The sequence below is a fragment of the Macaca thibetana genome, chromosome 15 (genome assembly GCF_024542745.1).
Source record: "Macaca thibetana thibetana isolate TM-01 chromosome 15, ASM2454274v1, whole genome shotgun sequence".
NCBI lineage: Eukaryota > Metazoa > Chordata > Mammalia > Primates > Cercopithecidae > Macaca > Macaca thibetana.
In genome coordinates, this window is record NC_065592.1 from 85,131,535 (window position 1) to 85,145,912 (window position 14,378).

A 14,378-nucleotide genomic window follows, 5' to 3' on the forward strand; every position below is an offset into this window, starting at 1 on the left:
CTCTTCCCTCATTGATCTTACATTCAAATGTGTTAATGTATGTATGCTTGGATGGGGAAGACAGATTACAATATAAGCAAATAAATAATGAAGGTAATTGTGGATTGTAGTAAATGGCATGGTCACAAGAGGAGCTGTTGCCTTGCATTCCCAGCAGCCTTTCTAATCCACTTTGTCCTTCTCTCTGCTCAATATCTAAATAATACTGAACAAGTATTTTTTAAATGTGCTTTTAAAGGAGTCCAAAATTAACAGCCTTCACTGAGTTTTCCCAAAGTTCTGTCCAATAATTTGCAGAATCAAGAGTGGGACCCAAATCAGAGCGCAAAATTCATACTGTTTCCATCTTGATTCCAGTGAGACCTAGATTTCTTTATTAGTGTGAAGTGGGTTCTCACCTGATGACTCCCAACTCTTTTTCACTTAAAAAATAGATTTGATAATTTCTGCCACAGAAGATACTGTGACGTTATGCATCACGTGGGAATACTGTGGGGTTTTACTGTCACGTCAGCCCTAAGGGGATCATGCCTAAAACTTGAGGGTTACTCTTGTGGACACATCTCATTCATCTCATTGAATTGCGTATTTTTCTGAAGCAACTGCATATTTATACCTCCAGGAAATATAATCTATACTCATTGTGATGCCAACATTATTATTAAGACCATAAATTAAATAATTGATTGTATTTCTAGCTGGTAATTACAAATTTTTCTCAGGATCAAAATCTGCTTTTTCCTAATAATAGATTACATCATCAAAATTATGGTGTCAGAAACCTATTTTTTTCCAGACTGGAACTAGCTTTGGATAGGTAACCCAAGCACAGGGCTTAAACCTTATGTTTCCTCGCTGCCCTAAGAACTCTAGAAAATACAAATCAATTTTGTCACTTTTAATTCCCTACCCCTAAATAGTTTGAAAAAATTGTGCTTCCTATGCTGCTTAACATGATGGTGTTTATATCGTAGTCACACAGCAGGTCATTTAATTGGTCTTTTCCCATTTAGAAATGCTCATATTTATCTGCTTGTTTTATTACCCATCTGTTCAAAAGGAAATGCTGTGTTATGACATCGTTTTACAAATTACTTTGCCTTAATAATAAGCAACCAGAAAGAGAGTTGAAATTTTAACTTTAATTTGAAAGAAACAAGAATATTTAGTACCAAGAATACGCTTAAGCATAAAGCCTCAGTTTAATACATATTAGAGACTCTGTTTTGTTTTGTTTTGTTTTGAGACAGAGTCTTGCTCTGTTGCCCAGGCTGGAGTGCAGTGGTGCAATCTTGACTCACTGTAACCCTCTGCTTCCTGGGTTCAAGTGATTCTCCTGCCTCAGCCTCCTGAGTAGCTGGGATTATAGGCTCCCGCCATCATGCCCAACTAATTTTTGTATTTTTAGTAGAGATGGGGTTTTGCCATGTTGGCCAGGCAGGTCTTGAACTCCTGACCTCGTGATCTGCCTGGCTCAGCCTCCAAAAGTGCTGGGATTACAGGAGTGAGCCCCCAAGTCTGGCCAAGACTCTGTTTTTATACATTAATAATTTACTATGGAAGCAGCATTTATCAGTCTGATTAAAGAAAAAAGAAATGGTCATTATGGGCCTCAAATTTGTGAATTTGACTGGCTTTAGCTGATAGATGGATATTATCTATTCCTATTGTTTCAGAAACACATATTCATTGCATATTTATTGTATATATCATAGTTTTAAGAAAATTAATTGAACTATGTTTTACTTAAGGGGCCATATGGCAGTGTGGTTAAGAGAGATCTAGATTTGGAGTCAAACACCTGTAGCTCAAGACTGCCTGGTTTAGAAGCCTGGCTTCCTCGTTTACTAGCTATGTAACCTATAGACCTAAGTCTCTGTAAAATGAGAAAACAATAGTTCCCATCTTGTAAGGATTTGATGATCATGATCATTAAATAAGTTAATACATACAGATCAAATTGGTGTTTGAAACAAAGATTCATTAAATGTTACCTATTAGTAATCAACTTTTGAGTCAGTCAACTACTGTGTTCAAGTTTTTGTTTCCTGATTCATGGTGGGACTAATAATACTTAACCTCATTAAATTCTAGTGGCAGCATAATGCGTTGATGCTGATAAAGTTCTTGGAACACATAACTGACCATCGAGATATGCTAGCTCTTATTATTATTATTACTACTCATTTTGCTTCCTTACGCTGAGAGACTAAGTATGTAAAAATTGCTATTCTTTTCATTTATGCTCTTTTAGACACACTAATGAGGCATTTCTTTTTAGTGAACATCAGTTTTAGTCAACAACATCCGGTAGGATAGAACCACTAGATAAAAGGGATAAAGAGGGAAGATTTCTTCTTTTTTATTTTTGTGTTGAGACAGGAAAAACTGGAGTTTTTATGACAACCTGTTGTTTCATTTTCTCTCCTTTAAGATCTTCGTTTGTTTTGTTACTGTGTTTTCTCCTCTGCCATTGATAGGTCTAGTGTAGAAGAAACTTTGTCTTCTGGATTTCTTAGTCTCTTCTACCTGTGTCTGGGTCTTTCTACAGTCATTCTAATTTTAATGAAATCTGTTGGCTTGCAATTCATTTTCTTTACACTTAGGATTCTGTAAAGACTCAACCTCCAAATAAAATAGTTGTGAAGCCACTGTCAAATCTGAGAACTGGAGTTTGGAAGTTTTGAACTCTAAAGTATATTTCATTATAATGCATGTGCATGTTGGAGGAAGGGATACTTCCTGAAACATCTTAATCACTTCTCTCTTTTACATTTAGGTATATTTGTACTGCACACACAAGGAACTCATTTGCCAGGGATTGTGTTTAGGTGGTGAGAGGATGGGCTGTGGCAATAATTAGAAGAGCAAAACCATAAGAAGGAAGGGAAGGAAGGAAGGAAGGAAGGAAGGAAGGAAGGAAGGAAGGAAGGAAGGAAGGAAGGAAGGAAAGGTGGGTTAGTATCCTATATGTGGAACTTCATACTGGAGGGTCCACATGTGACTCCAGGGAAAAACCTACCTTGATTCCTAGCGACCAAGGCTTTCCTCCGATAAATGAGTAACTGTAATGAGTAACAAACTGGAAGTCCACTGCCTTCAATAAAACATGATGAATGAACCTGGCTGAGCAGCCCTGAGGTAGCCGTTACCAGAGAATGTAGATAACAGCCATGAAATGGTATGAAGTCACAGGGAGCCAAGAAGGTGATCAGATGTCCTAGGAGAAGCAGACCAGTGCACCTGGTGACAGCACTGGGCTGGGGTGGGGTGGGGTTGTGTATCAAAACCACATACCCTTAGAAACGTTATAGAACTCTGTACTCCTCGGCAATGTGAAATCAATTCAAATTCCCTTGTGAGTATAAAGAAAAATACTCAGACTTCAAAATCGTTGATTTCTTCCAAAATATCCATTTAAAGGTTGACTTCTTAAGTTTCTAAAAAAACCTGCCACTGTGTTGTGGGAATAAGAAAGATGGTAGGTAAAGAATAGACAAAGGGGCTGGGTGTGGTGGCTCACTCCTGTGATCTCAGCACTTTGGGAGGCCGAGGCAGGTGGATCACAAGGTCAGGAGATAGAGACCAGCCTGGCCAACATGGTGAAACCCCGTCTCTACTAAAAATACAAAAATTAGCCAGATGTGGTGGCGGGTGCCTGTAATCCCAGCTACTCAGGAGGCTGAGGGAGGAGAATCGCTTGAAACTGGAAAGCGGAGGTTACAGTGAGCCAAGATTGCACCACTGCACTCCAGCCTGGGTGACAAGGGCAAAACTTCTCAAAACAAAACAAAAAAATAATAGACAAAGGTCCAGAAATAGAGGCGTTACTGTCCTGTGAGGCCGGCCTCATCTAAATAAGTAGAGGCTGGAATTTGCTACCCATGAGCCTTCCTTTTCCATTGATAATGCTTCCCCACTGATAATATTTCAAAGCCAGAAGGCTCCAGAAAATCATTGGTCAAAAGAGATGTTTAGCTGAATGTTAGCTGAATGGGACAGAACACATGGGCTGATGCAGCCGGGGACTGAAGCTGTTTGTTATTTTTTCTTGGGCAACTGACAATGATAATTTGGAAGACTGGGAAAGTTAGCAGCTTGGTGCTGAATCTTAAATGACCATCAAAGAAACTTTTGCTTTCGTAAATCTATGAAATTTTGAAATTTGAACCTAAGACTTAAATTCTTCATTTTTCTTCTTCCACTCTCTGCTTTAAGAAGGTGCTTTTTTTTTTTTTTTTTTTTTCTGTCAACAAGAATTAACCAATCACTTTACTTTTCACTTCTGGGGACGGGGTGAGTTGACTGAACATTCTTGCCTATTGCCTATTCATTCCCCAAAGCTAAAGTGGTTTTTTAAAAGTCATGCTCATCACCCCTTCCTCTGGCCCTAATGCTTAACACCTGTCAGTGTGTGGTTTGGCCTCTCCATCCTTATCTGTCACCACTTTCCCTCATTCATGTACTCCAACTGCACAGGCCTGAGTTTTGTTCCTCAATTGTCCCAAGCCCTTGCCCCTTAGGATCTTTGTTCTGGCTTTTTCCTCTGCTTGAACTGCTCTTCCCCAGCTCAGCATGTTGCTACCTCTTCCTCAAACTTCAGATCTCTGCTTAGATGACATCTCTGATATTCTTTCCTTGACAAATCTTTGAAAGCAACCCCTCTCAATACTTCCCCTTCCCTCCTGTATTACCTGCTATTATCTCTATCTCCTGTCATCTCTATCTATATCTATCTATATCTATAGCTAATATCTATGTCTGTATCTCTAGCTCTATATCTTTCTATGTATGTTACATATTTGCTGTATCCATACCTCACTAAAATGTAAGTTCTATTATAGCAGCCCCCCTATCTATGACATTGTGCTTCACATCTAAGATAATTTCTGGCATAAGATGTGTGGAGTGAATGAATGCATTCCAGCTTTTATACTGTCCCTGTAAAATTCCAGTAATGGGGGAAACAGCACAGGACTGCTGGTAAGATAACTATCTGTAAAAGATGTGATAAACTCTGTTTGAGAACATTGTTTACCTGAGAAAAGGGGGAGAAAATAGCAGTAATTATAATTATAGTGGTAGCTAATTACTAGCTGGGCACCGTAGTTACCTTTACATATATTTGCTCACTTATCAGTATTAACTCAAGGAATAAAATGCACTCTGCAGGCGGCAATCATGGCTGCTCAGCAAAAGGCAGCTTTCCCTTGGATGGACTCTGATGGGGTAGGTCACATGCAGTCTGCACAACTGCATTCTACGTACCTTCTACATTCCACATGACAGGGAATGCTTCCAGCATGATTAACATTTTCTCTTCCTGAATAGAGAGAAAAGAATACTATTGCCTGTAAATATAAAAAGCACCAATGCCTCACAATAGACTTGTTTTGAAGGCAACCAAGACAAAGCTCTTTTTGTTTGTTTGTTTGTTTGCTTTGATCTCTCTTCAAACTTTTTATTTTCTTTGTAATAGGTCAGTTTGGCTCCTCAGTGGCCTCATACTTCCTCTTCTTGAGATGGATGTATGGAGTCAACATGGTTCTCTTTATCCTGACATTTAGCCTCATCATGTTGCCAGAGGTGAGATCTGACTTCTAGTTTACAAAACATGCTGAAAAATGTTTCTCCCAGAAAAGTATTTGTCTCTTCTTTAAGGGTGGAATAATTAATTGGCTATTTTCACATCTTGGAGTCATAGGATTTGTAATGAGATTAACCTTCAAAATGGTGCCTATGGGCCAAAGGTCCCAATCCTTGCACTAAAGGGTGTGTGAGCCTCTTGAAATTATATAACTTATGTATAATTTCCCATGTATGTTTAAAAGTGCATTTTTATGTGGAAAGTTTCATGGCTTCTTTCAGTTTCCCAAGGGGGTCCCTGTTCCTAAATGTTAAAAATTATTGTTCAAGAGGGAGACTTGGACACCCTGTGAGTTGTATTTATTTATTTTGCCAAGTTAGCTTTGAAAGAAATGCTTCTTTAATGCAACGCCAAGCCTCCAGACTTTCTATACTGAAGAAGCACAAAATGAACATTTACCCCCTAAGATACAAAGTAAGATAATGCCCACACCACACACACACACACACACACACACAGACACACACACACACACACACAAATAGTGGGATGGGATGAGAGTGGGAGTGGGGTCTTTTAGGTCCAAAGTCAGAAACTAAAACAGACAGAGGTTCCAAATCAAAGAAGACAAAGCCCTGAACTGATGTGGGGAAAGGGTCAGCTGAGGCCAAAAAGCTAGACTGAGGTCAGAGCCTTCACCTATATGAAGTTAAATGATTCTGACACCTTTGAATGCTTACCTTACAGAAGTTGGGCTAGGTTTTATTTAACCTACAAAGGACCTTTTAGGACCAGTATTTCAAAGCCAATGTGGTTCATACAGCATTGACAGTGGCCAACATTTGGTGTTCTGGGTGACTTTTTATCTTGATAACTTCAAATCAGTGCCACTTTCTATACTAAGCCTCCCATTAACATCATAATAATAATGCTTTACATTCATAAAGAGATGTGAGCCTTTAATAGTACAAAGCTCTTTCACTTCTTTTACTTACTGTGCCTCACAACAAATTTATGATGTAGAAGGTGGAAAATGTTTTCTTCAACCAGGTAAAACATGTAAACGGAGTCGCATAATGTTGATGTGACTTAGCTAACATCTTGGAGTAAATTTTTTTATTAAGCTGATCTAGGACTAGAACCCATGATTCAATCCCTTTCTCCAAGATTTTGCACTTTAATCCACTAGTTTTATAATCCTTGAGAGAATTCCAGGGCTTCTAAAGTTGTCTGGCTCATAGAAGACAGTGACCAAAGATCAGAGGTTCTTTATAGTTTATTTCCCAAGTGCACACTTTCAGATAATGCAGCTGAATGTGTGTATTTTATCTATTTCAAATTAACCCCAGCTTTTTTTTTTTTTCCTTACCTCTCTAAGGAAATCTGAAACTCCTCCATTCCATCACTGGCTACTATGACATTACTTAGTGTCAGATGCAGATATAAACGGAGTTTTATCAGCAGCATTTACTCTTTCCCCCCACACCATGCTGCCTCCATGTGGAGAAAATAAAAGGCTGTTGCTGATTTATTTAAATGACATGAAATTACAGATTATCTGCTATGTAGTGGATGGAGTGCCTATATGTTAGGTTGGATGTATTCTGAGAGCTAGGAAGCATGCTGGCTTTGGATACCCTTTTGTAGGTTGTATTAGACCCTGAGGGGCATCCTGTTTTCTGGGCAATGATTACCAACTCCAGCAAAAGAACAAGAGAATGGACACCCTGCATGCTGACTTTGCAGAACCACCAGAGGCCAGGGCAGTCATCTCCCAGCAGCAAGCCTGTATTTTTCAGCTGCCTCTACCCTACAGGCTCACTCAGTATTCCTCCAAGGCACATGCCCTTTTGCCCCAAGGTCCTGTGTCCCTGGGCAAGCCTTAGACCTTAATCTCCTTTGTCCTCTGTGCCCCCTAACTTTGGGGTGAGACAGCATGTGTGGAACCCACCTTCTATTCTCTTCGGACCAGGAAGCCAGATGGGCCAAAGGCCTACTTTGGGAGGTTGTGTAGCTTGTGCACAGGGAGTGAGCAGAGATTGATGTCCAGCCCTTTGCTCAGTCAAGCTCTGCACCTGGGCTTCAAGCCACATTCATCTTCTGTTCCCAGCTTTAGGAGGGAAGTTTCCATCTCACAGAAGAAGCAACATCTGCTTGGTAAGCTATGGGGCTAGAAAGGTGCTCTTTCCAGTTCTCACCAAGGCACCTTCCTGTGACCCTATCTATTCTTGTCCTCTCACTGACCCACTCTTCCCAGTACTATTCTCCCTACTGTGCTTCTCTTCCAATCAGGTAGCATGAATTTGAGGCAGCAGCCCTGAATTAGTGATGAAGCAGACACCACAATCAGGGTGCAAGTGTTCTCACTTTGCAGGCACCCACAAATTACATGATTGGTTTTCCTTGAGTTCTCTCTCTTGACGTGAAGGACAGAATCTTCCTCCACCCCCACTCCTAAGGGGTATCCTCATATGAAGGTGTGGGTAAGATGGTTTTGTTGAGTCCTTTGTGACTCGAAAGGCTACCTCTCTCCTTTCTAGTCTTCTAAATCAGAACAGTTTGGTGGTAGTGGTGGCAGCGGGATCCTCAGAAAGCCCTCTGGGGAATGTGATTGACCTGACAGCTGGTGGTCCCCTGAACTCGGAATGCAGGGTCCTTTGCACTCCCTTTGTTCTTACCTCTGGATTTAGTAGTTGATTCCCAGAAAATGGGACCCCACATGGAGACCCAAAGAGTCCCCAGGAAAATGTTTCAGAAGGGCTTTTAAGCAAAACCATTTGTGATCACATGTGTGGCTCAGACTTTGTTTCTAATTGTTCACTGCTTTATTTGCTTCTCCATACAGTACCTCTGGGGTTTGCCGTATGGCAGTTTACCTAGGAAAACAGTTCCCAGGGCTGAAGAGGCATCGGCAGCAAACTTTGGTGTGTTGTACGACTTCAATGTAAGTGTCTCCACACAACTGTATTGGTGGGAGGATGGATTTCTACATTTCTACTTAGTTTATTTTACTCTGAAACCCACGGCCTCCTCTCCTGGGTCAGGCTGAATGTCTTAATAAAGATGTCCCTGCTCCCTTTAAAAAGAAAGAAGGAAGGAAGGAAGGAAAGGAAGGAAGGAAGGAAGGAAGGAAGGAAGAAAGAAAAGAAAGAAGAAGAAAGAAAGGAAAGGAAAAAGAAAGAAAGAAAGAAAAAGAAAGAAAGAGAAAGGAAGGAAGGAAGGAAAGAAAAGGAAAGAAAGAAAGGAAGGAAGGAAGGAAGGAAAGAAAGAAAGAAAGAAGTCTCTTTATATAAATGTGACTATGATTCAGGACAATGGTAATATATATGGGAATATAGACTACTGAATAAAGGTGAGCTCAGAGTTCAAAGACTTGAAGCAAATATTCTTATCGCTGGCTTTGGAAAAGAATAAAGGAAGAGTTTGTAAATGTGCTTTTTGGAAAATCTTGCTGGATTCCTAGGGAATTAAAACTTTTACGCTTCCTATTAACCTCTTCCTAAACAAGCCTCCTATTTAGTATAACTCATTAGTTAATACTAAATAAAGCTAAATATTGAAAACTAAGAAATACTAAATTCTAACTTCTAAATAATACTAAAATTAGTATTATTCCATTGTAGTATTAAAATGAGCATTACTCTTTGAGCTCCCCTACCTAGAGATTATTACTATGGAAAGGAGTTCTGTGGAAGAACTGGGTACTTTCCCATTTTCATGGGGACTCTTTGGGTCTCCATGTGGGCTCCCATTTTCTGGGAATTGACTACTAAATCCAGAGGTAAGAGCAAAGGGAGTGCAAAGGACCTTGCATTCCGAGTTCATTCTGCGGAAGAACTCCTTTCCATAGAAAAACCATTTTGGACTATATGTATGAGTCAAGTCTTTGACAACAATGTAATTCCACATATTCTTCTTTTAGTAGTGACTAGATTAGAAATGTTTGGAAGCATATGGGTGGGAAAGTACCCAGGTAGAAATTGAGGAATTGATAATTCAAGTAATTTTTGGAGGCTAGACAATGAGAATAAAATTTTATACAGATTGCAGAATGAAGGAGGGAAAAAACAGACTTCCTGTTTATAGTGTTAATATGTATATCTTACAAACATTTTGATTTCTACTTTTAGCCTCCTTAAATTGTGAGTTTCCCAAAGAATGAATCAGGTCTGCTACATCTTTTCAGCCCGTAATCTAGTCCTCATCCAGTAGAGGCTAAATGAGTCTCGTTGACTGACAATCCTGAGTGAGGGGGATGATTTGTAGAGCCTTGAAGTAAGAACCACAGGACCAGTTTATGTGAGGAGTACCAGAACATGCAAACCTTAAGAAAGCTTTCCCATCTCTGAGTGAACAAAGCAAGCTATCAAATTAGCATAAGACACAATGAGAGCGACAAATATGTGGCATTTGTAATCTTCAGTCACCCCTGTCAGTTGGACTTTCCATTTCAATTCAGCATTTTTTAAACTGAATTATAAACATACATAGGTTTTACAAAGATGAATGTGACATGATTCTTGACCTCAGGGTACTCATGATATTAGAAGGAAGACACGTAGGCAACCAGTATACAAGATGCTGTCCATAAAGTTAGCAAAATTTTAAAAAAGGAAAAAAGATTCTGGGGAACCCTGAGTAAGTGGTTCTTATTTATTCTTAGGTGGGTCTGGGTTTTACAGAAGAGATGGCCCCTGAGTTGGATTTTACCTCTTCCCTTTTATTTCTCTTTTCTATCACTCCTAATTTCTTCCATCTCTTCCTCCTCCCCTCCCTTTATTCCTCCCTTTATTTATCCCTCTCACTTTCAAATTGCAAACAATACATTACTATGTCACCTTACCACTGTTTTCATTTCTCATTCTCTTCCTCTGATTAGCAAAATGACCAACTTCCGATCTGCTTAATAAGAACAAGGACTGCGATCACTGACTTTTTCTGCTTTTTATGGCATACCAGAGAAAGGAAGGACTAAAAATATGAACAAAAAGTCTTTGTATTTTTATGTATAGATTTCTGAAGTTTAAATACTTCTGAATTTCCCAATGAACTGAAATGGAAAATTTGGAGCAAAAAAGTCCATTTGGGGTTTGAAAGCTAGTGACTCAGTTGAGGAAGACAAACAGAAAAATTGCTGTAAGAGAGTTACTAATGAGTAGACAAGAGGGTCTGAGAGGCAAATTCAGAGGGAAGTAGAGGGAAAGAGTTTGGATGATGAGTGTGCTCCCCAAGATTGTATCACTGCCCTTGACAGCTCTCTTATGTCCAGTTTGGTGAAATACAGTTTATAGGTCGGCAGAGGATACAGAAACCAGAGTGTTCTATGATATTTATTTCTAGGCCTGCCTGAAACAATCCTAAGGCAATGAGAGGATATTTAAAGGTCAAGAAAATAACAGAAAGCCATTACACTGATTTTATTCACTTACAGGCTTACTGCATGCTGGTATCAGTCATTAATTTGGCATGCATCATTGCTGGGGTTAGTAGTGATTTTAATAGCTCTATTTCTCCAATGTCTGCATCATGCAGTGAACTGTGATTGGTAAGTAAGGTCCCTCACTTCACAACCCTCTTCATGGTGGGTATTTATATCTGAGACTAAGCTCAAGAGTGTTCTTATATGTGAAATGGAGAAAATAACAGTATCCACCACAAAGAGCATTAAATGCGATAATGCATGAAGCAGCAGATAGCTCAGAGTATGTGGCACACAGTACAGGCTGAGTATTCCTTATCCAAAATGCTTGAGACCAGAAGTGTCTTATATTTCAATTTTTTTCAGATTTTGGAATATTTCCATATACATAATGAGATACCTTGAAAATGATACTCAAGTCTAAACACAACATTCATTTAGTTTCATATACACCATGTACACATAGCCTGAAAGTAATTTTATCCAATATTTTAAGTAGCTTTTTTTTTTTTTTTTTTTTTTTTTTTTTTTTTTGAGACGGAGTCTCGCTCTGCCGCCCAGGCTGGAGTGCAGTGGCCGGATCTCAGCTCACTGCAAGCTCCGCCTTCCGGGTTCACGCCATTCTCCTGCCTCAGCCTCCCGAGTAGCTGGGACTACAGGCGCCCACAACCGCGCCCGGCTAATTTTTTTGTATTTTTAGTAGAGACGGGGTTTCACCGTGGTCTCGATCTCCTGACCTTGTGATCCGCCCGCCTCGGCCTCCCAAAGTGCTGGGATTACAGGCGTGAGCCACCGCGCCCGGCTCTAGAGGGCAACTTATTTCCTAGACGAAGAAAGGTATGTTTGGGCTGGGCCTGCCCAGTTAATTCGTTCCCAGTTTATCAAGAGAAATCACTACACCTCTCCTGGGGTGGAGTGAGTCTAGGGACAGAGAAAGGCTGAGGCATATTGCACTGAGTGAAGCTCCGTGCCTCTGAAGGAAATGCTGAGAGAAAGGAAGGGGCATTCATTACCCCTATCACAACTGGCTGTGGTTGAGAGCTCAACGAAGGCTTTACAGGTATCTTAAACCAGTTTTAAAGAAAGGGCGGGAATAGAGCAGGCTCCAGAATGGGGCAGGCAATTGGGAAACGAATTCCAAGCAGAGAGATCAGCATGCACAAAGGCTTGGAGGCATGAGATGGTGCTATGCTGTCAACACCCAAGAGTGATTCAGCAAAGTTCGTATTTAGGGAGAGAGGAGAGTGGCAAGAAGTGAGCCTGTCATACTAAAAAAAATAAATTCAAAAAAGGGCCTAACCAGGGAGAACAATTTCATTATGCTCAAGTCAGACTTTATCCTACAGGCAGTGGAGCACACCTGAGATAGGGGGAAGGAGCAGGTTTGGGAAACTTTCTTGAATGTGCTATGTTCAGGCTTCCTGTGAGACATGCAAGTGGAGTGAGATGTGTAATGGCATTGGACATAGGGTCTAGAATTTCCACTGTTAGTATCAGGCATGGGCCATGGCCCAAAAGGCAAATGGAACTACTTTCTTTAGAAGCCAGAAGAGTTAAAAATGCAGTGTAGCATAATGACAAAAACTAGACATGAGATTCCAACAAACCTGGGTTTGAATCCTGCCACATGTGACCTGTGAAATATTAGACAATCATCCTGAACCTTGTAGTTGCCATGTATAAAATACCATTTATACAAGCCTAGCTACCAGGCTTGTATAAAAAATACATGAGATTATGTGTGTAAAGTATTAGCACATCTCGGCTGGGTGCAGCAGCTCACACCTGTAATCCCAGTACTTTGGGAGGCCAAGGCAGGCAGATTACAAGGTCAGGAGATCGAGACCATCCTGGCTAACATGGTGAAACCCCGTCCTACTAAAAATACAAAAAATTAGCCAGACATGGTGGTGGGTGCCTGTAGTCCCAGCTACTCGGGAGGCTGAGGCAGGAGATTGTGTGAACCCAGGCGGCGGAGCTTGCAGTGAGCCGAGATCACGCCACTGCACTCCAGCCTGGGTGACAGAGCAAGACTCTGTCTCAAAAAAAAAAAAAAAAAAAAAAAAAAAAGAAATATCAGCATATCAGCACGTCTCCGGTACATAGCAGATGCTTCTTTAAATGCCTCTTCAGGATACTTAGCTCATGAAAATTCCCATTTGTTGGAGGGACAAGGAAACAGAAGGAAGGAACTTGTATCCACAGCAAGAAAGTGGAAGTGGGGCAGCAGCCATGTCCCCTGTCTAGGCAGGAGGCAGGGGGACGAGGGTACCAATACAAGGATGGAAGGATGGACACCAAAAGGAACTGCCTCCTTCACAGCTGCTTGAGGGGCAGAGATCACTGTCTACTGTCCTTAACACAACTTGATTCCCTCTGCTGAAAATTAGATCTGCCTAGGTTCGGCTCAGCTTCCTCTTTGTAATCTACACTATCCCCGTTAAGAACCATAGAACACCGGCCGGGCGCGGTGGCTCACGCCTGTAATCCCAGCACTTTGGGAGGCCGAGAAGGGCGGATCACAAGGTCAGGAGATCGAGACCATCCTGGCTAACACGGTGAAACCCCGTCTCTACTAAAAATAAAAAATAAAAAATAAATAAATAAATAAATAAATAAATTAGCCGGGCGTGCTGGCGGACGCCTGTAGTCCCAGCTACTCGGGAGGCTGAGGCAGGAGAATGGCGTGAACCCGGGAGGCGGAGCTTGCCGTGAGCCGAGATCGCGCCACTGCACTCCAGCCTGGGCGACAGAGCGAGACTCCGTCTCAAAAAAAAAAAAAAAAAAAAAAAGAACCTTAGAACGCCTGTTTCATGTCTATGAATCTGGGTTGGAGAAAAACGAAAAGAAAAAACTCAGAGATGAGCACAGTATTAGGCAGAAGCCTAATGGGTCTGCCTGGAGAGGAGGAGGAGTGTGGCCATGCACTGCTCTCAGCATACAGCCCATGAGGGCAGGGATGGCTGCTGTTCTTGTGAGATCAGTTGAGGTTTGTTCTGGGTGTAATTAGCCTTTTCACTCCTTGTTTCTCTCATATGTTGTGTCCTACTCTATGAAATGTTGAGTGCCAGTCCTTGTCTTTCATCCACACTTGAAACCTTCGTTCATGCTAAGGTGTAAATAATCAGCAACAACTCAGAGAAAAGTAGAAATACACCCAGACTTGAATCTTGCAGTGTTACCTCCCCTCACATACCCTCAGCAGATATGCTTCAAAAATTATACCTTCTTTTCCTACCAGTTTTACCTTATACAGTCTTTCAAAATAATGGTATGACAGCTATTACAAATTAACAAGAGCTACTAAGAATGAAGAAATTCACTGATCATCCTGCGGATAGAGTGTTATCTTTCATGGTGAACATTTATTTG

The 14,378-nt window shown here is 40.9% G+C and overlaps 2 protein-coding genes across 2 annotated transcripts in view; both read left to right on the plus strand.

Moving 5' to 3' along the window:
• The window catches only part of ANXA1 (annexin A1), an 897,109-nt gene that overhangs the window by 469,804 nt on the left and 412,927 nt on the right, over nucleotides 1-14,378 (plus strand). The gene's annotated exons all lie outside the window — the stretch shown is intronic.
• Nucleotides 1-14,378, plus strand: part of TMC1 (transmembrane channel like 1) — a 178,196-nt gene that overhangs the window by 91,845 nt on the left and 71,973 nt on the right. The window contains exons 8-9 of the mRNA XM_050760710.1: nucleotides 5,480-5,586; nucleotides 8,433-8,531. Coding sequence (XP_050616667.1) covers nucleotides 5,480-5,586; nucleotides 8,433-8,531 — 206 coding nt within the window. The remainder of the gene's footprint in view (nucleotides 1-5,479; nucleotides 5,587-8,432; nucleotides 8,532-14,378) is intronic.